The 24,610-nt window shown below is 44.4% G+C and overlaps 1 protein-coding gene across 2 annotated transcripts in view; it reads left to right on the top strand.

Annotated features, from left to right (window-relative positions):
* Positions 1-24,610, top strand: part of fam149b1 (family with sequence similarity 149 member B1) — a 212,794-nt gene that overhangs the window by 38,795 nt on the left and 149,389 nt on the right. For both annotated transcript variants that reach the window (XM_033012952.1, XM_033012951.1), the window contains exons 3-4: positions 2,940-3,075; positions 8,623-8,765. In XM_033012952.1, the coding sequence (XP_032868843.1) occupies positions 2,940-3,075; positions 8,623-8,765 (279 nt within the window). The remainder of the gene's footprint in view (positions 1-2,939; positions 3,076-8,622; positions 8,766-24,610) is intronic.

The raw sequence follows: 24,610 nt of genomic DNA, 5'->3' as shown, positions 1-24,610 counted from the left end.
GGTGGAAAAGGAATAATTTCTAACAATCACGGACCCGTGCACTTGGAAGGATAACTTTTACGCATGTCAATTTTTGTACATAAATGTGTACATGCCTGTGATTGCTGCCATTTGTTTGAGCAAAAAATGTGGACATAAGCATAGATGGGTCAGTTAGTATGTTTACACATGACACCAAGATTGATGAAGTTGCGGGACAGTGAGGCAGAGTGAGTTTAATCTGAGCAAGCGTAAGGTTTTTGAGCAATTGAGTGCAAGGCAAAGTATACAGTAAATGGTAAGACCCTTGACAGCAATGCAGAGAGAGGCAGTGGCAACACAAGTAGAAATAAAGTGGACGAGCTTGAGGCTCAGTTAGAAATTGGCAAGTATGATGTTGTGGGAATTACAGATACATGGCTGCAAGAGGGCCAGGGCTGGGAACTGAATATTCAAGGGTATACAATCCTATCAAAAAGACAGACAGGTGGGTAGAGTGGGTGGGGTAGCTCTGTTGGCGAGGAATGATTTTCAGCCCCTTGCAAGGGGTGACATTGAAAGAGCAGATGTGGAGTCAGTATGGATAGAACTAAGGAATTGTAAGGGTAAAACGGCCCTAATGGGACATCTACAGGCCCCCAAACAGTAGCCTGGTAAGTTGAATAAAGAGTTAAAATTGGCATGTCGTAAAGGTAATGCTACGGTTGTTATGGGAGATTTCAACATGCAGGTAGACTGGGAAAATCTGGTTGGTACTGGATCCCAAGAAAGGGAGTTTGTGGACTGCCTCCGTGATGGAATCTTAGAGCAGCTTGTACTGGAGCCTACCAAATTTTGGATTTAGTGTTGTGTAATAAACCGATTTGATAAGGGAACTCGAGGTAAAGGAGCCATTAGGAGGAAGTGACCATAATATGGTAGGTTTTAATCTACAATTGGAGAGGGTGAAGCGTAAATCGAAGGTGTCTGTGTTACAGTTGAGCAAAGGGTACTATGGAGCCATGAGGGAGGAGCTGGTCAAAGTTGACCTGAAAGATACCCTAGCAGGGATGACAGTGGAACAGCAATGGCAGGTATTTCTGGGAATAATACAGAAGGTGCAGGATCAGTTCACTCCAAAGAGGAAGAAAGATTCCAAGGGGAATAGGGGGCGACCGTGGCTGACAAGGGAAGTCAGGGACAGGCTGCTTGAGTCCTTGGATGGAGTCAAGGGGGGAGGTAAAGCGACAAGTGTAGCATTTCCTGCGGTTGTGCCAGGAGAGCAAAATGGCATTGTTTTTTCTCTCTCTCTCATCACAACTTTTTTGTAGCCTACATCTGTAAGTTAGTACCAAGTTAGTACCAATCATAAAAGTAATGCTTGCTAGGCAATCTTTTTCATCAGAAACAAAATTCGTAAAGTGAAACACTTTGTAGTTATAGCAGAGACTGAGACACATGAGAGCAGGTTGAAAAAACGAAGGCAACGAAAACTATGGGAGCGTGCGTTCAGCCCGCATGAAGTCGCATTTTGCCCAATCTGGCCCGTGGCCTAAAATGAGTTTGACACCCCTGAACGAGACCAAGCGTGCACCCGTTGTGTCCCCCTTCCCCAACGTGATATTCCCCCAGTAGCACTCACCTATACACAACGCTGGATGTTAAAATGGCGATCCCGGTCCGGCAATCCTACCCCAACTGCGCAGGCATGGCTGACGGGTCCCCGTTGTGACGCCAGAGATCGCCGTTGTGACGCAAGCCAAAATGGCGGCAAGCCCGGCAACCCCCAACTCAGGGGTTCCTGAGACATGAAAATTATTTCAAGGGTTCCGCAAGAGTAAAAAGGTTGGAAAAACGCTGCCTTAGATAATGCTCTTCATTATCCTCGAGTTTTTATGTCACCTGCATACTTATCATGTTTAAGAAGGAACTGCAGATGCTGGAAAATCGAAGTTAGACAAAAGTGCTGGAGAAACTCAGCGGGTGAGGCAGCATTTATGAAGCGAAGGAAATAGGCAAAGTTTCGGGTCTCGACAAAAATGCTGGAGAAACTCAGCGGGTGAGGCAGCATCTATGGAGCAAAGGAAAAAGTCAAAGTTTCGGGTCGATACCCGAAACTTTGCCTATTTCCTTCGCTTCATAGATGCTGCCTCACCTGCTGAGTTTCTCTAGCATTTTTGTCTACCTGCATACTTATCATTCCATCTACATTCTCATCCTGTTCCTTCATATATTTGACAAACAACAAAGGAACAACCACCCTCTGCTACCAACCACCAAGCCAACTTTGTTTCCTGTGGCATGATTTCAAGAAGGATAGGTCCAAAACTGCAGCTCTGACCGATCGATGCAGTCTGTAAGGAGCTACAACTGGACACACTACCTACAAATGTAGTTGCAGAGACATTTATCTTCTCCCTAATCACCCACATTTCACAGGAGGTGCATATGACCCACTGACACCCTTATCTCTGAAGTTAGTAATAGTTTAATAAGAAGGAAGACTCAACCTTGTCACTGCTCAGTCTTCTCGCTAAAATCTTACTCATCAGAGCCTCTGCATTAATACCTCCAGCACTTCCAACGTCAAAATAGCTTTTCTCAAAATGCCCACGCTGGATCTTGCCTGCCTTTTGTATGCTATATTTTGCTTATGGAGCCGGCCAGTAGGAAAAAGCAGCTAATCTTACCTTGGTCAACCTTTGTAAAGTCTCCTCATCCACCCACTCACGACGATCAGCCAGGAGAGCGAAGGTGAAGCCAACAAGCAGATAGGACGTGATTTAATTAAATGTTTGAGCAACCTCAAGGGGTCTATGAGGTCTACTGATGGTTCTGTTTCTTGTATATGATTTTCAAGTAGTTCTATTCTGCTGGCCTGGAACCAAAGCCCTGGCCTCTGGAAATGAGTGTTTGCCCTTTGGTATGGGGTATTTTTCCAGTATACTGCTTTGCATTGATGATAATTGATGATCTTGCAGTGAGTCCAAGATTTCTGAAGATACCAGTAGCCATCTCTTGCTGGCTGATATTGGGCATCCTTGGTCTGCAACGAACAGCTACACCGAAACCAGACTCTCCACAGCCTGCAGCTCTACCTTCTCCTGGGGAAACAATGTAAGTGTTCCAAGTATAGCTGCCACATACCTGCCTGCATCTTTGGGCCAATGAGCATAAACAATGGCAATTCATGTTGCATCTGTATAAAACTTTGTTTAGGTCATACTTTGGGTACTGATGTGCAGTTCTAGTTGCCACGTTACAGCAAGAATGTAGAGGCTCTGCAGAGGGTGCAGGAAATGCTTATCTGAATGTTGCCTGGATTAGAGAGTATTAGCTGTAAGCGCAACATTGCATTGTTTTTCGAGAACATTGGAGGCTGAGGAGTGATCTGAAATATATAGAATTATGAGCAAGTGAAATAAGAGGTGGTGGGTATCTTAAATGTGTATATTTTAATGCTAGGAGCATTGTAAGAAAGGTGGATCAGCTTAGAGCCTGGATTGACCCCTGGAAGTATGATGTTGTGGCGATTAGTGAAACATGGTTGCAGGATGGCTGTGATTGGAAACTAAATATTCCAGGATTTCCTTGCTTCAGGTGTGATAGAATTGGAGGGGCAAGAAGTGGAGGTGTTGCATTGCTTGTCAGGGAAGATATTACAGCAGTGCTTTGGCAGGATAGATTAGAGGGCTCGTCTAGGGAGGCTATTTGGGTGGAAATGGGAAAGGTGTAGCAACACTTGTAGGGGTGTATTATAGACCGCGTAATGGGGAGCGAGAATTGGAAGAGCAAATATGTAAGGAGATAGCAGATATTAGTAGTAAGCACAAGGTAGTGATTGTGGGAGATTTCAATTTTCCACACATAGACTGGGAAACACATTCTGTAAAAGGGCTAGATGGTTTGGAGTTTGTAAAATGTGTGCAGGATAGTTTTTTGCAGCAATACATAGAGGTACCAACTAGAGAAGGGGCAGTGCTGGACCTCCTGTTAGGAAATGAGACAGGTCAGGTGGCGAAGGTATGTGTTGGGGAGCACTTCGGGTCCAGTGATCATGATGAAGCCGAATAAAGTTACAAAAATAAGAAGATATTGAAATTGGTTTCTGGGCTAGCTTACAGCTTATATTTAGTGTCAAATTAGGCTTGCCTCAGGTTGCGGTGTGTGAGATAATAAATACTATAACATTGTCTCCCAAGTGACGAGGTGACAGAGAGGAAGAGAGAAAGAGCTGAGTCATCTCTTTGAAGTAAGATGTCGTAAACCAAGTGTCCTATGTTTATGAGGGACGAGGTGACAGAGAGGAAGAGAGAAAGAGCTAGAGTCATCTCTTTGAAGTAAGATGTCGTAAATCAAGTGTCCTATGTTTATGAGGGAGAAGGTGACAGAGAGGAAGAGAGAAAGAGCTAGAGTCATCTCTTTGAAGTAAGATGTCATAAACCAAATGGCCAATGTTTTTAATATATCTTGTACCGTGACAAAATGCCTTTGATGTGATGCCTTTTCCTGTACCTCTGACCATGACTAATGTCTGTGGAATGTGCTAAGGTGACAAAAATACACTATATAATGTAATGTAATTCTGTTGTTCAGAGAAGTGGACTGAGGACAGTGAAGTGTCTACATTGGTCACTTAGCTGGAATTCTCACTCCCTTCCATCGGCCGATAATAAGTAAAGTTTCGAACTGGTCTACCAAACAGTTTGTGTGTTGTCTGTTTATTAAGAAGCAAACCTGTTAAGTTGTTATAAAAGTAACTTTTTCATTACTTTCCTGCCTTCCTTTCCCATATCAACAACTCTGCTTTTTTAATTGTCTCTACATTCCATGTGCCCCCTACTGGCCAGACGTTTAATTCTTTAATATACGACCCAAGTGTTTCAACAAGGCAGACCCGCTAACCGAGACCCCAGTTTCTCAACTTGGCAGACTTCTTAATTCTTTAATATACAACGCCACTTATTTCTCAATCCGACAACTCTTCGGATGTCTCAATAAGCCAGACGCACACCTCATCCCCCGTATCTCAACCCGACAAATCACGGATGTCTCAACGAGGCCGACAAGCCCTTAGTAGAGAGAGAGAAAAAGAGAAAACAAAGAGAGATAGACAGAGAGAGAGAAAGAGAAACCGCTCAAGTCCTACTTAAAAGTCTGCCAAATTGAGAAACTGGGGTCTCGAGTAGCGAGTCGGCCTGGTTGATATATTTGGAACGATTCGGAATTAAGAAGTCTGCTTTCTCTTTCTCTATCTCTCTTTCTCTCTATCTATCTATGGGGAATGCTCTGGATAACAGTGAAGGGGGAACCCCCGTCCAACATATGTGTTATTTGAATCCTAAGTATAATAAGAAATTTAGAATGTTAAGTTACAAGTTGACCAAATGGTTAAGGGATGAAGCCTGGCCAGTAGGGGGCACATGGAATTGAGTATAAAGAATGTAAAAAGAATCTTAAGAAAGAAATTAGAAAAGCTAAAAGAAGATATGAGGTTGCTTTGGCAAGTACGGTGAAAGTAAATCCAAAGGGTTTCTACAGCTATATTAATAGCAAAAGGATAATGAGGGATAAAATTGGTCTATTAGAGAGTCAGAGTGGACAGCTAAAAAAGAGCCAAAAGAAATGGGGGAGATATTGAACAATTTATTTTCAAAAATTAATGGAAAAGATACTTAGAGATAATATATATAATCATCTGGATAAACAGGGTCTGATTAGGAACAGTCAACATGGATTTGTGCCTGGAAGGTCATGTTTGACTAATCTTCTTGAAATTTTTAAAGTGGTTAGTAGGGAAATTGATGAGGGTAAAGTGGTGGATGTTGTCTGTATGGACTTCAGTAAGGCCTTTGACAAGGTTCCACAGGGAAGGTTGGTTAAGAAGGTTCAATTGTTGGGTATTAATAGTGGAGTAGCAAGATGGATTCAACAGTGGCTGAATGGGAGATACCAGAGAGTAATGGTGGATAACTGTTTGCCAGGTTTGAGGCTTGTGACTAGTAGGGTGCCTCAGGATTTGTGTTGGGTCCACTGTTGTTTGTCATATACCATATAACCATATAACAATTACAGCACGGAAACAGGCCATCTCAGCCCTACCAGTCCGTGCCGAACAATTATTTTCCCCTAGTCCCATCTACCTGCACTCAGACCATAACCCTACATTCCTTTCCCATCCATATACCTATCCAATTTATTTTTAAATGATAAAATCGAACCTGCCTCCACCACTTCCACTGGAAGCTCATTCCACATAGCTACCACTCTCTGAGTAAAGAAGTTCCCCCTCATGTTACCCCTAAACTTCTGTCCCTTAATTCTGAAGTCATGTCCTCTTGTTTGAATCTTCACTTCTCTCAATGGGAAAAGCTTGTCCACGTCAACTCTGTCTATCCCTCTCATCATTTTAAAGACCTCTATCGTCCCCCCTTAACCTTCTGCGCTCCAGAGAATAAAGACCTAACATTCAACCTTTCTCTGTAACTTAGTTGCTGAAACCCAGGCAACATTCTAGTGAATCTCCTCCGTACTCTCTCTATTTTGTTGACATCCTTCCTATAATTGGGCGACCAAAATTGTACACCATACTTCAGAATTGGTCTCACCAATGCCTTGTACAATTTTAACATTACATCCCAACTTCTATACTCAATGCTCTGATTTATAAAGGCTAGCATACCAAAAGCTTTCTTTACCACCCTATCTACATGAGATTCCACCTTCAGGGAACTATGCACAGCTATTCCTAGATCCCCCTGTTCAACTGCATTCCTCAATTCGCTACCATTTACCATGTACGTCCTATTTTGATTTGTCCTGCCAAGATGTAGCACCTCACACTTATCAGCATTAAACTCCATCTGCCATTTTTCAGCCCATTCTTACAAATGGACTAAATCTCTCTGTAGACTTTAGAAATCTACTTCATTATCCACAACACTACCTATCTTAGTATCATCTGCATACTTACTGATCTAATTTACCACACCTTCATCCAGATCATTGATGTACATGACAAACAACAGTGGACCCAACACAGATCCCTGAGGCACCCCACTAGTCACTTGCCTCCAACCTGACAAACAGCCATCCACCATTACTCTCTGGCGTCTCCCATTCAGCCACTGTTGAATCCATCTTGCTACTCCTGCATTTATACCCAACAATTGAACCTTCTTAACCACCCTTCCATGAGGAACCTTGTCAAAGGCCTTACTAAAGTCCATATAGACAACATCCACTGCTTTACCCTCATCAATTTCCCTAGTAACCTCTTCAAAAATTCAAGAAGATTAGTCAAACATGACCTTCCAGGCACAAATCCATGTTCCTAATCAGACCCTGTTTATCCAGATGCTTATATATATTATCTCTAAGTATCTTTTCCATTAATTTTCCCACCACTGAAGTCAAACTAACAGGTCTATAATTATACATCAATGATCTGGATGATGGTGTGGTAAATTGGATTAGTAAGTATGCAGATGATACTAAGATAGGTGGTGTTGTGGATAATGAAGTGGATTTTCAAAGTCTCCAGAGAGATTTAGGCCATTTGGAAGAGTGGGTGGAAAGATGGCAGATGAAGTTTAATGCTGATAAGTGTGAGGTGCTACATCTTGGCAGGACAAATCAAAATAGGATGTACTTGGTAAATGGTAGCGAATTGAGGAATGCAGTTGAACAGAGGGATCTAGGAATAACTGCATAGTTCCCTGAAGGTGGAATCTCATGTAGATAGGGTAGTAAAGAAAGCTTTTGGTGTGCTGGCCTTTATATATCAGAGCATTGAGTATAGAAGTTGGGATGTAATGTTAAAATTATACATGGCATTGGTGAGGCCAATTCTGGAGTATGGTGTACAATTTTGCTCGCCAAATTATAGGAAAGATGTCAACAAAATAGAGAGAGTATTGAGGAGATTTACTAGAATGTTGCCTGGCGTTCAGCACCTAAGTTACAGAGAAAGGTTGAACAAGATAGGTCTTTATTCTTTGGAGCGCAGAAGGTTAAGGGGGGACTTGAAGAGGTCTTTAAAATGATGCGAGGGATAGACAGAGTTGACGTGGATAAGCTTTTCCCATTGAGAGTAGGGAAGATTCAAACAAGAGGACATGATTTGAGAATTAAGGGACAGAAGTTTAGGGGTAACATGAGGGGGAGCTTCTTTACTCAGAGAGTGGTAGCTGTGTGGAATGGGCTTCCAGTGGAAGTGGTGGAGGCAGGTTCGATTTTAGCATTTAAAAATAAATTGGATAGGTATATGGACGGGAAAGGAATGGAGGGTTATGGTCTGAGTGCAGGTAGATGGGACTAGGTGAGAGTAAGTGTTCGGCACGGACTAGAAGGGCCGAGATGGCCTGTTTCCGTGCTGTAATTGTTATATGGTTAAAGGTGGCATAGGGTGGAAATGTCAAATACTAGAGTGTATAGCTTTCAGGTAAGGGGGGATATACAAAATATATCACAGGCTAGAACGCACTGCCGGGGAAAGTGTAGAAGAAGATATGATAGCAGCATTTAAGAGCTATTTAGGCAGACAGTAGTGGTGCAATGCCTAATCCTTTTACCCATAATTTACTGGGGACACCTGCAATTTTTTACTATTCTATTTAATTAGTGCTGGAAAACTTGAATGCACTCTTTTTTATCATGTCTCAGGAGTTTGAGAATGCAGCCTCCCAGCAGGTTCAACAAATGTTCTTTGAGATCGATGAACTACTGTTTGAAGAGAAGAGATGTTCACGTGTACAGAGGCTGGAGGAGGAATGTCAGGAATGGAAACACAGTTTCCCACATTTTCGGTAAGACTTGGGCTTTTCAACCTACCATATTCATGTTGAATGTTGTCCCCATCTGCACTGTTTTGTCTGCATTATGTCTGTGACGTTTCATGCCTTTCCTGATCAGATACCTCAAAATGCCTCTTCAACATAGAAATGTTATATAATCACATCACCTCTTCTTGTAGTTGTATGTGTTTGTTGTGATTGAGATCACCCAATGTGTTACTATAGAAACATAGAAACATAGTGATAACTTTCGCAAACGGATGTTTCTGACATGCAGAAATCAGCTCATGGACAGTTTCCTTGTATAACCCAGGGACTGCCTGTAACTCTACCAGGTCCCCTTCAACCACCTTTGCTCCAAGGAAAACTGGCCCAGCTAGAGTGGCTCAGCGGTAGAGTTGCTGCTTTACAGCGCCAGAAACACATGTTCGATCCTGACTACGGGTGCAGTCTATACGGAGTTTGTATGTTCTCCCTCTGACCTGCATGGGTTTTGCCCAGGTGCTCAGGATTCCTCACACACTTCAAAGATGTAAAGGGTTGTAAGTTAATTGGTTTCGGTAAAGATTGTACATTGTCCCTAGTGTGTAGGATAGTGTTAGTGTATGGCGATTGCTGGCCAGTGCGGACTCGGTAGGCCGAAGGGCCTGGTTCCGCGTTGTATCTCTAAACTAAAACTATGCTAATCCCCATAACTAATGCCTCCAATCCAGGCAACTTCCAGTTCAGGTCGGCTTGGTGGCGCAGCGGTAGAGTTGCTGCCTTACAGCGCCAGACCTGGATTCGCTCATGACTGTGGGTGCTGTCTATACGGAGTTTGTCTCCCCGTGACCGCATGGGTTCTCTCTGTGTGCTAGTTTCCTCCCACACTCCAAAGACGTACATGTTTTGAATTGAATTGAATACTTTATTTTCACATGTGACGTCACAGTGAAATTCTTTGCTTGCATACCATGCCAAAGTATGCAAAAAGTCTCCTATAAAGGATGCTTACAATGTTACAAATTCCCTCTCACCCCCCGCATCAGTTCCCCCTTGTTCTTCCCCCTCCCTCACAGCGATCCTCCCTACGCCGGATCTTCCATTGTTCTTAACGGCAGTCATCCCACACCGGGTCCCCATTGTCCATTGTTCTACCATCTTCCCCACAGCAGTCCCCCCATCACGGGTCCCCGTTGTCCATTGTTCTACCACCTTCCTCACAGCAGTCCCCTATGCTGGGTCCCCGTTGCTCTTCCCCCTCCCTCACGGGAGTACCCCCACACCGGTTCCTCCTTTGTTCCTTCTCTCGGCAACGGTGTCCTCACTCCACGTGTCCGTCCTTTTCGGTTGGTCGGCACCATCGTCGACGCCCTCACTGACCTCTCCACGAACGCAGCCGGGTCCTCTCCGGATGACTCAGTGGCGTGACCCAGGCCCCAACTTCTGGCTCCGCAGACCCAGGCACTGATGGCCACGTGCTTAGTCGACTCGCAAGGCTCCACCGCCATGAGGTCCAGGCTCCGATACGCAAGGCCCGGCCCTGCAAGGTTCCACCGCCGGCCCACAAGGCCCAGGCTCTGACCCGCGAGGCTCCAGCCTCGGCTTCTCAATAACAGCCGTGGCACCACTGGAAGGCTTCACTCAAAAGACATACAGGTTTGTAGGTTAATTGGCTTTGGTAAGAATTGTAAATTGTCCCTAGTGTGTGTAGGATAGTGTTAGTGTACGGAGATCACTGGTCAGTGCAGACTTGGTGGGCCAAACGGCCTGTTTCCGTGCCGTATCTCTAAACTAAACTCAAAATAGGCACAAAAAGCTGGAGCAACTCAGTGGGACAGGCAGCATCTCTGGAAAAAAGGAATGGGTGATGTTTCAGGTCAAGACTACTTCTTCAGACTCAATTTAAACTCAATCTCCTTTGCACCCTGTTCTGCGCAGTCACACACTTTCTATACTGTCGTGATCAGAATTACAATAATACTCCACACACAGCCTAAAGTTTTGTAAAGTTACAACATAACATGACAATGGTGCATATTCTTCTGATCTAGGCCATGGCTAATTAAGACAAGCATGCCATATGCCTTCGTCACCACCTTATCTAACAGTATTGCTACTTTTCAGGAACTATGGAGTTGAGCACCAAGTTTCAGTCCATCAACATACTTCGGTGCCCAACTCTTTACTGTAGATATCCTACTGGTGTATTTGAGTTCCAGAATACATCACCTCACATTTGTAGGGATTCTTTCATCATGTTTAGCAACCTAATTTACAGTAATTTATTAAAGGCCTTCTGAAAATCGAACACCCATATATATAATAACCATATAACAATTACAGCACGGAAACAGGCCATCTCGACCCTTCTAGTCCGTGCCGAACACGTATTCTCCCCTAGTCCCATACACCTGCGTTCAGACCATAACCCTCCATTCCTTTCCCGTCCATATAACTATCCAATTTATTTTTAAATGATAAAAACGAACCTGCCTCCACCACCTTCACTGGAAGCTCATTCCACACAGCCACCACTCTCTGAGTAAAGAAGTTCCCCCTCGTGTTACCCCTAAACTTCTGTCCCTTAATTCTCAAGTCATGTCCCCTTGTTTGAATCTTCCCTACTCTCAGTGGGAAAAGCTTATCCACGTCAACTCTGTCTATCCCTCTCATAATTTTAAAGACCTCTATCAAGTCCCCCCTTAACCTTCTGCGCTCCAAAGAATAAAGCCCTAACTTGTTCAACCTTTCTCTGTAACACTAGTTGCTGAAACCCAGGCAACATTCTAGTAAATCTCCTCTGTACTCTCTCTATTTTGTTGACATCCTTCCTATAATTAGGCGACCAAAATTGTACACCATACTCCAGAATTGGCCTCACCAATGCCTTGTACAATTTTAACATTACATCCCAACTTCTATACTCACCCACTGACTTCCCTTTGTCTATTCTGCTATTTACATTCTCCAAGAATTCCAACAATGCTGACTTTGGCCTATTTTATCATGTGCTTCTAAGTACTCAGAAACTACATCATTAATATTGGGCTCTAAAATCTTCCCAACCATTGAAACCTATCTTTAATATTCTCACTTTTGCCTCGCAGCTTTCTTGAACACTTACAATTTTCCAATCCTCTGGGACCACTCCTGACTCTCGTGATTCTTGAAAGATCACAACTAATGCATCCACAATCTATAAAACTATCTCTCTCGGAAGCCTGGGGTGTGGTCCATTTGGTCCGGGAGACTTATCCACCTTCACACCTTTCAGTTTGCCAAACACCATCTCCTTAGTAATAGCATCTCCACCAATTTCTGCTCCCTGACTCCCTTGGATTTCTGGCGTGTTCCTGGTGTCTTCTACAGTGAACCCTGATGCAAAAACATTCAATTCGTCCGCTATTTGTTTATTCCCCATTAACTTCTCCAGCATCATTTTCCAACGGTCCAGCGTCCACTCTGGCTGCTCTTTTACTCTCTGTATGTGAAGAAACTTTGGTATCCTGCTCTCCTCTTATATTATTGGCTAGCTTAACTTCATATTTAATCTTTCCTCCCCTTATTACCTTTTGTAGTTGCCTTCTGTTGTTTTTAAAAAGCTTCTCAATCCTGCTAATCTTTGCAATGTTATATGCCATCTCTTTTACTTTTACGTTGTCTTTAACTTCCTTTATCAGCCACAGTCGCCTCATTCACCCATAAAATCTTTCTTCAGAAAGATCCTGCGTCTTCCGCATTATTTCCAAAAAGTACTGTGTCCATTGCTGTTCTACCATCAGGATCCCTTTCCAATTAACTAGCCAGCTCCTCCCTCATGCCTCTGTAGTTACCGTTACTCAACAGTAATACTGACACTAGACACAAAATGCTGGAGTAACTCAGCGGGACAGGCAGCATCTCTGGAGAGAAGGAATGGGTGACGTTTCGGGTCGAGACCCTTCCTCAGACTGATGTCAGGGGAGTGCGCAGTGCATAGATAAAGAAGTGTATAGATAAGGTAGTGTTAGGTGTGAAAACAGGACAAAGGGAATGGAGTTCAAGGAAAAGGTTGAATAGGTCATTGTCAGTTGGGAAAAGTTAACAATAAAGCAAACAGAGATAAAATGTAGTCGGAGACAGTAAGACTGGTCAGAGAATTGGGAAGGGGGAGGGGATGGAGAGAGAGGGAAAGCAAGGGCTACTTGAAGTTAGAAAAGTCAATGGTCATACCGCTGGGCAATAAGCTGCCCAAGCAAAATATGAGGTGCTGTTCCTCCAATTTGTGCTGGGCCTCACATAGAAACATAGAAAATAGGTGCAGGAATAAGCCATTCGGCCCTTCGAGCTTGCACCGCCATTCAATATGATCATGGGTGATCATCCAACTCAGTATCCTGTACCTGCCTTCTCTCCATACCCCCTGATACCTTTAGCCACAAGGGCCCCATCTAACTCCCTCTTAAATATAGCCAATGAACTGGCCTCAACTACCTTCTGTGGCAGAGAATTCCAGAGATTCACCACTCTCTGTGTGAAAAATGTTTTTATCATCTCGGTCCTAAAAGATTTCCCCTTTATCCTTAAACTGTGACCCCTTGTTCTGGTCTTCCCCAACATCGGGAACAATCTTCCTGCATCTAGCCTGTCCAACCCCTTAAGAATTTTGTAAGTTTCTATAAGATCCCCCCTCAATCTTCTAAATTCTAGCGAGTACAAGCCGAGTCTATCCAGTTTTTCTTCATATGAAAGTCCTGACATCTCAGGAATCAGTCTGGTGAACCTTCCCTATACTCCCTCTATGGCAAGTATGTCTTTCCTCAGATTAGGAGACCACAACTGTACGCAATACTCCAGGTGTGGTCTCACCAAGACCCCGTACAACTGCAGTAGAACCTCCCTGCTCCTATACTCAAACCCTCTTGCTATGAATGCCAACATACCATTCGCTTTCTTCACTGCCTGCTGCGCCTGCATGCCTACTTTCAATGACTGGTGTACCATGACACCCAGGTCTCGTTGCATCTCCCCTTTTCCTAATCGGCCACCATTCAGATAATAGTCTACTTTCCTGTTTTTGCCACCAAAGTGGATAACCTCACATTTATCCACATTATACTGCATCTGCCATGCATTTGCCCATTCACCCAGCCTATCCAAGTCACCTTGCAGCCTCCTAAAATCCTCCTCACAGCTAACACTGCCCCCCAGCTTCGTGTCATCCGCAAACTTGGAGATGTTGCATTCAATTCCCTCGTCCAAATCATTAATATATATTGTAAATAGCTGGGGTCCCAGCACTGAGCCTTGCGGTACCCCACTAGTCACTGCCTGCCATTCTGAAAAGGACCCGTTTACTCCTACTCTTTGCTTCCTGTCTGCCAGCCAGTTCTCTATCCACATCAATACTGAACCCCCAATACCGTGTGCTTTAAGTTTGTATACTAATCTCTTATGTGGGACCTTGTCGAAAGCATTCTGAAAGTCCAGATATAACACATCCACTGGTTCTCCCTTATCCACTCTACTAGTTATCTCCTCGAAAAATTCTATAAGATTCGTCAGACATGATTTACCTTTCATAAATCCATGCTGACTTTGTCCAATGATTTCACCACTTTCCAAATGTGCTGCTATCCCATCTTTAATAACTGACTCTAGCAGTTTCCCCACTACCGACGTAAGACTAACTGGTCTGTAATTCCCCGTTTTCTCCCTCCCTCCCTTTAAAAAAAATGGGTTTACATTAGCTACCCTCCAATCCTCAGGAACTACTCCAGAATCTAAAGAGTTTTGAAAAATTATCACTAATGCATCCACTATTTCTGGGGCTACTTCCTTAAGTACTCTGGGATGCAGCCTATCTGGCCCTGGGGATTTATCGGCCTTTAATCCATTCAATTTACCTGACACCACTTCCCGCCTAACCTGGATTTCACTCAGTTCCTCCATCTCATTTGACCCCCGGTCCCCTGCTATTTCCGGCAGATTATTTATGTCTTCCTTAGTGAAGACAGAACCAAAGCAGTTATTCAATTGGTCTGCCATGATCCCCATGATCAATTCACCTGTTTCTGACTGCAAGGGACCTACATTTGTTTTAACTAATCTTTTTCTCTTCACATATCTATAAAAACTTTTGCAGTCAGTTTTTATGTTCCCTGCCAGTTTTCTTTCATAATCTATTTTCTCTTTCCTAATTAAGCCCTTTGTCCTCCTCTGCTGGACTGAATTTCTCCCAGTCCTCTGGTAGGCTGCTTTTTCTGGCTAATTTGTATGCTTCATCTTTTGTTTTGATACTATCCCTGATTTCCCTTGTTATCCACGGATGCTTTCCCTGATTTATTCTTTTGCCAAACTGGGATAAAGAATTGTTGTAGTTCATCCATGCAGTCTTTAAATGCCTTCCATCGCATATCCACCGTCAACCCTTTAAGAATCAAGTGCCAGTCTATCTTGGCCAATTCAGGTCTCATACCCTCAAAGTTACCGTTCTTTAAGTTCAGAACCCTTGTTTCTGAATTAATTATGTCACTCTCCATCCTAATGAAGAACTTAACCATATTATGGTCACTCTTGCCCAAGGGGCCACACATAACAAGACTGCTAACTAACCCTTCCTCATTACTCAATACCCAGTCTAGAATAGCCTGCTCTCTCGTTGGTTCCTCTACATGTTGGTTTAGAAAACTATCCCGCATACATTCCAAGAAATCCTCTTCCTCAGCACCCCGGCCAATTTGATTCACCCAATCTATATATTGATTGAAGTCACCCATTATAACTGTTTTACCTTTGTTGCACGCATTTCTAATTTCCTGTTTGATGCCATCCCCAACTCCAAATTAAAGAGTTGAGCAACCAGGAGATCAGGTAGGTTTAGGCGGACTGAGGGGAGGTGGTCAACAAAATAATCGCCGAGCCTGCGCTTGGTCTCGCCGATATAGGAGTCCACACCTGGAACAGTGGATACAGTAGATGGGATTGGAGGAGGTGCAAGTGAACCTCTGCCTCACCCCTCTGGGTCCTTGGGAGGATACGAGGGGGGAGGTATATGGACAGGTGTTGCATCTCCTGCGATTGCAGGGGAAAGTGCCTGGGGAGGGGGTGGTTTGGGTGGGATGGGACGAGTTGACCAGCGAGTTGCGGAGGGAACGGTCTCTGCGGAAAGCAGAAAGGGGTGTAGATGGGAAGATGTGGCCAGTAGTGGGATCCCGTTGGAAGTAGCAAAAATGTCGGAGGATTATTTGCTGTTTGCGACGATGATGGGGTGGAAGGTGAGGACAACGGGGACTCTGTCCCTGTTATGAATGGGGGAGGGGGAGCAAGAGCGGAGCTGCGGGATATCGAGGAGACCCTAGTGAGGTATAATGGAAGCGTGGAACCACCGTTCCATAAAGAATGAGGACAACTTCGATGACCTGGTATGGAACACTTCATCTAGGGCACAGATGCAGCATAGATGGAGGAATTGGAAATAGGGCATAGAGTCTTTACAGGAAGCATGGTGGGAAGAAATGTAGTCTAGATAGGTATGGGAGTCAGTGGGGTTACAGTAGAAGGTACACAAAATTGCTGGGGAAACTCAGCGGGTGCAACAGCATCTATGGAGCGAAGGAAATAGGTGACGTTTCGGGCCGAAACCCTTCTTCAGACTGATGGGGGGTGGGGGAGGGGGAGAAGGAAGGAAAAGGGGAGGAGGAGGAGGAGCCCGAGTGCGGGCGGATGGGAGGGTGGGAGGAGACAGCTAGAGGGTTAAGGAAGGGGAGGAGACAGCAAGGGCTAGCAAAATTGGGAGAATTCAATGTTAATGCCATCCGGACGCAAGGTCCCCAGACGGAATATGAGGTGCTGTTCCTCCAATTGCCGCTGTTGCTCACTCTGGCAATGGAGGAGACCCAGGACAGAGAGGTCGGATTGGGAATGGGAGGGGGAGTTGAAGTGCTGAGCCACCGGGAGTTCAGGTAGGTTATTGCGGACTGAGCGGAGGTGTTCGGCGAAACGATCGCCCAACCTACGCTTAGTCTCCCCGATGTAAATCAGCTGACATCTAGAGCAGCGGATGCAGTAGATGAGGTTGGAGGAGATACAGGTGAACCTTTGTCGCACCTGGAACGACTGCTTGGGTCCTTGAATGGAGTCGAGGGGGGAGGTGAAGGGACAGGTGTTGCATTTCTTGCGGTTGCAACGGAAAGTGCCCGGGGTTGGGGTGGTGTGGGAGGGAAGGGAAGAATTGACGAGGGAGTTGCGGAGGGAGCGGTCTTTGCGGAAGGCAGACATGGGGGGAGATGGGAAGATGTGGCGAGTGGTGGGGTCACGTTGGAGGTGGCGGAAATGGCGGAGGATTATGTGTTGTATTTGCCGGCTGGTGGGGTGAAAGGTGAGGACCAGAGGGACTCTGCCCTTGTTGCGAGTGCGGGGATGGGGAGAGAGAGCAGTGTTACGGGGTATGGATGAGACCCTGGTGTGAGCCTCATCTATGATGGCGGAGGGGAATCCCCGTTCCCTGAAGAACGAGGACATTTCCGATGCCCTGGTATGGAATGTCTCATCCTGGGAACAGATGCGGCGTAGGCGGAGGAATTGGGAGTAGGGGATGGAGTCTTTACAGGGGGCAGGGTGGGAAGAGGTGTAGTCCAGATAGCCATGTGAGTCAGTGGGTTTGTAATGTATGTCGGTCAGGAGTCTGTCCCCTGCGATGGAGATGGTGAGGTCAAGGAATGGTAGGGAAGTGTCGGAAATCGTCCAGGTGTATTGGAGTGCCGGATGGAAGTTGGTGGTGAAGTGGATGAAGTCAGTCAGTTGTGTGTAGGTGCAGGAGGTGGCCCCAAAGCAGTCGTCAATTTAACGGAGGTAGAGGTCGGGGATGGGGCCCTGGTACGTCTCGAACAAGGATTGTTCAACGTACCCGACAAAGAGGCAGGCGTAGCTGGGGCCCATGCGTGTGCCCATAGCTACGCCTTGTGTTTGGAGGAAATGGGAGGAGTCAAATGTAAAGTTGTTGAGGGTGAGGACCAACTCCGCTAAGCGGAGGAGAGTGTCAGTGGCTGGGTATAGGTTGCTCCTCTGGTCGAGGAAGAACCGGAGGGCTCCGAGGCCATCCTGGTGGAGGATGGAGGTGTAGAGTGACCAGACATCCATGGTGAAGATGAGGGGGTGAGGACCCAGAGAGTGGAATGCGTGGAGGCGGCGGAGAGTGTCTGAGGTGTCTAGAACATAGGTGGGGAGGGATTTGACCAAGGGGGATAGGATGGAGTCAAGGTATGTGGAGATGAGTTCGGTGGGGCACGAACACGCAGAGACAATGGGTCTGCCGGGAGAGCCGGGTTTGTGGATTTTGGGGAGAAGGTAAAAACGGGCCGTGCGGGGCTGGGGAACGATGAGGTTGGAAGTTTGGTCGGGCAGGGCGTGGGAATTGATGAAGTCGGTGATGGTGCTAGAAATGGTGGCCTGGTGCTCGTCAGTGGGGTCATGGTCCAAGGGTAAGTAGGAGGAGGTGTCTGAGAGTTGGCGCGTGGCCTCAGCTTTGTAGAGATCGACGCGCCAGACTACCACGGCACCTCCCTTGTCGGCTGGTTTGATGACCCAATCTGGGTTTTTTTATTTTTTTTATTTTATTTATTTATTTATTAGAAGTAGACATATTATAAAATGTAGTTACATATTATAGTAAAAAAAACTTTTCATATACATCAGTCATACATTATTAAAATTTTCCATTATCAATTACTTCTGCTTCTAGTGTTTTTATTTTTTATAGAAAGAGGGAAAAAGAGAGGGTAGAAACTTACAAATAAAAAAGAAAGCAAAAAAAAAAAAAAAACACAACAGAAAAACAAGGGAGGTGGAATGGGTTACCTGTAATACATCAATGGAGATAGGTTCGTAGGTTAAAAAGTATAGCTTTTCATCTATTCCTGAGTTCAAGTTTCAGCTGGGTCCTCGTGCTGTGCCAATCTATCCCTTCAGATAGTTAATGAATGGAGCCCAAATTTTATGGAAAAGATCTTGTTTGTCCATTAAGACAAGTCTAATTCTTTCTAAGTATAGGGTCTCCGACATTTCCGTAATCCACATTTTAATTGTGGGGGTTGTAGGGCCTTTCCAAAATTTTAATATTAATTTTTTTCCGGTTATTATACTGTAATTGAGGAAGTTTCTTTGGTTTGTTGTGAGTGTTAAGCTTTGTTCTGATATTCCAAGTATTATTAATTTTGTGTCTGGGTCCAGTTTTGTATTAATAACTTCTGAAGTTATTTCAAAAATATCAGTCCAGAAATGTTTAAGTTTTATACAGTTTGCAAACGTATGTGTTAAATTAGCCTCTAAATGTAGACATTTATCACAAATAGGAGAGATTTGTGGGAAGATTCTATTTAGTTTTATTTTAGAGAAGTGTAGTCTATGTAAGACCTTGAATTGTATTAAAGTATATCTGGCATTTAATGAACATTGATGTATTTGTTGTAAACTTTCGTCCCACATATCTTTCGTGATAGGATGACCTATTTCATTTTCCCATTTGTATCTATATGGTTCGGTCGGTGGTACCTCGTTATTTAGTAGGGTGTTATAAATATAAGCTATTAGTTTTTCAGTATTAGGATGCTTGTTCAGACATTCATCAAGAATTTCTGATTCCCTATTCCTGTAGACTTGTGTATTAGATTTAACATAATCTCTAATTTGTAGATATCTGATGAAATTATTTGAGTGCAGTCCATAATTCTGTTGTAACTCTTGAAATGAAAGAAAAGTACCTTTCCCATAAAGATGTCCTATATTTTTGATTCCATAATTTTTCCATTGTGTGAAACCTTTGCCCATAAAGGATGATTTGAATAAAGGATTATTTACAATGGGAAGGCAAAGTGGTATATTATTCAATTTTAAATCTTTTTTTATTTGTTTCCAAATTCGTATTCCACTATGTATTATGGGGTTTTCTTTATAGGTTTTTTTGTGCAGTTTTGTGGGGGCAAATATGATCGGTCCAATTTCAAAAGGTAGACAGTCTTCCTTTTCCATCATTAGCCAATCTGGTTGTTGATCCATTTCTTCCAGCCAGAAATTCATGTTTTTAATATGGACTCCCCAAAAATAAAATAAGAAATTTGGCAAAGCCAGACCTCCATTTATCTTTGATTTACATAAATGTTTTTTACTTATTCTATGATTCTTATAATCCCAGACAAAACTTGTAACAATGGAATCGACTTTTTTGAAAAAAGTTTTTGGGATATATATCGGAATTAATTGAAGTAGGTACAGCAGTTGCGGTAAAAAAATCATTTTTATAGCATTAATTCTCCCAAGCATAGAAATGGGGAGTGTTTTCCAGTATTGAATATTCTTATGTAGTTTATTCAATAAGGGTGGGAAATTTAGTTTAAATAAAGAGGTATATGTCTTAGTTACATAGATTCCTAAGTATTTAAATTTATCTTTAACTATTTTAAAACGGGATTGTTGTATTGTATGTAAATTGAATTTTGTTATTGGCATGATTTCGCTTTTATTCCAATTGATTCTATATCCTGAAAACTGACCAAATTGAGTTATTAGATTTAATAGGTTTGGAATACTAGTTTCTAATTTTGTAATATATATTAGTATATCATCTGCATATAAGGAGATTTTATTCCTTGTGTCTCTAGTATTGTATCCAAATATTCCAGGATGGTTTCTAACGCTTTCTGCTAGGGGTTCGATTGCAAGAGCAAATAATAGTGGGGATAGTGAGCATCCTTGTCTACAGCCTCTAGAGAGATTAAATTTAGTTGATATCATTTTGTTTGTTAATATTCTAGCTGTTGGATTAGAATATAACAATTTAACCCATGTACAGTACTTCTCTCCTAGTTGACATTTTTCCATCACCGAAAATAAATATGGCCATTCTACCTGGTCAAATGCTTTTTCAGCATCTAACGAGATAATTGCTAGCTCTGCGTTAGGGATTCTATTGGAGTATATAATATTAAATAATCTTCTCAGATTATAAAATGAATACCGTTTGGGGATAAACCCTGTTTGGTCGGGATGTATTAATTTGCTGATCACTAAGCTCAATCTATTAGATAGAATCTTAGTTAATATTTTCTGATCAGTATTTAAGAGGGCTATAGCTCTGTATGCACCTGGGTCTTCAAGATCCTTGTCCGTTTTTGGTATAAGTATGATTGTAGATTCATTTAGAGTTTCTGGGAGTTTCTGTTGAGTATAAGCCTATTTGTACATTGTCTGTAGGCGTGGGGAAAGCAAATCATAATTTTTTTAATAAAATTCCGAATTTAGACCATCGGGTCCTGCCGACTTTCCGTTTTTTAAGGACTTTATTGATTCTTCAATGTCTTTTATCGTAATTTCAGCCCCTAGCAATTCTCTCTCTTTCTGATCTAGACCCGCAAACTTACAATTCTGTAAAAATGTTTCCATTCCCGTTGATTGTTCTGTTATTTTAGATGAATACAATTTTTGGTAGTATTGTAGAAATCTATCATTAATATATTTAGGCAGTGTTAATGTTTCTCCCTTGTCTGTTCTAATTTTGTATATTGTTTTTTCTCCGTCCAATTTGCGAAGTTGACGCGCTAATTGTTTTTGTGGTTTGTCACCAAATTCAAAATTTAATTGTTTTGTATGTTGATAAAGTTTTATAACTTGGTCTGAATAAATCTTGTTTAATTTATATTTCAATACTGCAATTTTATTGTGTTTTATCGTGGATGGTGCTGCTGCATTTTCTGTGTCTAATTGCTTTATTTCCATTTCCAGTTTCTGTTGTTTGGCCCTATTCTCTTTATTAAAAAATGATTGGGAAGAAATTAATGCTCCTCGTACGAATGCTTTAAATGTTTCCCAAAGAAGGGAGGCAGAGATTTCAGGGCTATCGTTAGCCTCAAAAAACATTTTAATCTGTTTTACTAGATATTCATTACATGACTTATCTTTTAAGATTTGGGGATTAAATCTCCATTGTGACTGTGTCTCTGCCATTCCGTTTACTTTGATCATAAATGTTAATGAGGCGTGGTCTGAGATTATGATGTTCTGATATTGTGAGTTATAGGTAAATGGGATAAGTTTTGAATCTACTAAAAATAGTCTATCCTTGAGTAAGTTTTATGTACTGGTGAGTAAAATGAATATTCTCGGCCCGATGGATTTTCAATTCTCCAAACGTCCTTAATATTAGTAGTATTAATGTATGAATTTAAAAATTCACTTGATCGAGATTTTAGTTTTCTTTGAGTTGATGATCTATCCAAACAAGCATCCAAAGTACAATTTAAATCTCCACCGATTATTAAGTTTTGTTGTGTACCTTCCGGGATATTGTTAAGAATTCTCTTAAAAAACAGAGGGCTATCAAAATTTGGTCCATACACATTGAGGAGAGTCACCTTTTTTGAGTATAACTCCCCTATTATTACAATATATCTGCCTTCAATGTCTTCTATCGTTGATATATGTTTAAAGGGTATACCTTTACGAATTAATATTGCAACACCTCTTGATTTATGTGAGAATGAAGAGTGGTACGCTTTAGCAATCCATTTTGCTTTCAATCTGTGTTGTGCTTCCTTTTTAAGATGGGTCTCCTGGAGAAATATTCTATCTGTTTTCAATTATTTTAAATGAGCTAACACTTTGCCTCTCTTGATAGGTTCATTAATTCCCTTAACATTCCAACTACAGAATTTAATTCCCTCACCCCCAATTTTTATATTCATGTCTTGCATCTTGTGATTAAGTGGTAGAGCAGATGATTCAGCACACTCAACCCTACCTTATACTTGAACTTCAGGTAGATGAATTTTAGGTCACGTCTGTTTTCCATCCGAACATATCTCCTTAAATAAAATATGTAATTCCATTCCAAATACAAAATATAATCTGGGTTTTTGCGGAGTGATTCAATGGCAGTGCGTTCAGAGGGGGAAAGATTAGAGTGAGACAGGGGAGGGGAGAAGTTGAGGCGGTTGACGTCGCGGCGGCAGTTCTGGATAAAGTGTTCCAGAGCCGGGACTTTATGAGAGGGGTTCCACGAGGAGGGGGTGCGTTGGAGACGGGAAAAGGGGTCATCATTGGGGGGCGAGGACTCCTTCCCATGGAAGTGCGCTGTGAGGCGGAGACGACGGTAGAAGCGCTCCAAGTCATGGTGGGCGCGGAACTCATTGAGATGGGGACGGAGGGGGACAAAGGTAAGACCTCTGCTGAGGACAGACCGTTGGGTGGGGGAGAGGGGGAGGTCGGGGGGGGATGGTGAACACCCGGCAGGGGTGGGAGTTGGGGCCAGAGGAAGGCAGGTGGGTGGACTGGGGACGGGGCGATGTGTGGGGGGGGGGTTGTGGGTGTTGGAGGAGTGGTGGGTGGTCAGGGGGTGGGGGGGGAGAGAGGGCTGTAATGTGGGTGGGGAAGAGCGGGGGTGACATGGTTGGGGGGGGATGGGGGAGGGTCAGTGGAGCAGCCACTGAGGTTGGCAAGGCTGGGCAGACGGGCGCTAGGACCCAGTGGAGTTAAGTCCAGGAGAGTGGGAGTAAGCAGCGTGGAGGCTCCAGGCCCAGTGCAGAGTCCAGGCTCCAGGTAAGGCGACGGCTGTGGGTTGCTGGAGGGGGGTGGAGTGGCGCGGGTCACCGGACCCGATGGTCGGAGTCCAGTGGCGCGGGTCAACGGACCCGATGGTCGGAGTCGAGTGGTGCGGGTCACCGGACCCGATGGTCGTAGTCCAGTGGTGGTTGAGTCGGGGTCCGCGGGCGATGCGTGTGTGGTCCCGGTGGGCGGAAGGTCGGCGGGTCGGCGGCGAGATGAATCGGGTGCGTTGCGGCGGCCATGTTGGGGGAACACCGGTTCGGCGGCGATGCCGGGTAGGTCAGGTCCGGCGGCGATGTCGGAGGAATCGGCGAGGGGGAGAAAGTCCGAGTTACCGTAGAAGCTGCGAGGCTGGGCGTCATCGGTAGGCAGGTGAGGGTCGGCGGCGGCATCGATGTGGTGGTCGGTGAAGGCGGCGTCCCGGTGAGTATGGAAGTCGCTCCTAGTGGCCAAGATGGCGTCGCGGGACTCGGGCAGGCGATGCGGGCCAGAGTTGGGGCCCGGAGTCTGCGGGCGGTCAAGTCGCGGAGTGTAGGCGTCGGGAACGGCCTGGAGTCGGGATAATTTAAGGTCCTTAGTGGAATTAAGGTAGGCCAGGAATTTTTTATTAAAGAGGTGGATCTTCCGGCGGATGAAATACAGCTGGGGTCCGTTGCAGGTCTGGGTTAGTGAGGCCTGAAGTACAGGGAGTGTCGATGTGAGGTCCTGTTGGTGCCGGCGCATCGCGACCAGGGTGGATCTCAGTGCCCGGTTGGAGAATTGCTGGGTATGCCGGTGGATAGCCAGTCAGTACCGATGGTCCGGTTGGGGTCCGAACTGTGAGGCAGGGAACTGGAGCTGGAAGCCATGAGGTATGAGATGGAGGCGCAGGCAGGCCCCGAGGAAGCAAATGTGGCTGTGATATCGAGTCTGGGTAAGGGTATGGTCGTACAGTTGGAGGGCAGGGGGGATCACAGAGGGTGTGCAGTTAGAGAGGAGGTTGTGAAACTGTCTCCGGAGAGAGGAGGAGAACTTCTTCAAAGTAGGCATACCTTGAGGAGATATCGCAGTGGAGTAGACAAAGTGTTCACCGGACCCGATGGTCGGAGTCCAGTGGCGCGGGTCAACGGACCCGATGGTCGGAGTCGAGTGGCGCGGGTCACCGGACCTGATGGTCGTAGTCCAGTGGTGGTTGAGTCGGGGTCCGCGGGCGATGCGTGGGTGGTCCCGGTGGGCGGAAGGTCGGCGGGTCGGCGGCGAGATGAATCGGGTGCGTTGCGGCGGCCATGTTGGGGGAGCCCGGGGGGCGCTCCTCTGTGTGC

The sequence above is a fragment of the Amblyraja radiata genome, chromosome 37 (assembly GCF_010909765.2).
Source record: "Amblyraja radiata isolate CabotCenter1 chromosome 37, sAmbRad1.1.pri, whole genome shotgun sequence".
In the NCBI taxonomy this organism is placed as follows: Eukaryota; Metazoa; Chordata; class Chondrichthyes; order Rajiformes; family Rajidae; genus Amblyraja; species Amblyraja radiata.
This window is presented reverse-complemented; position numbering and strand designations above follow the sequence as displayed.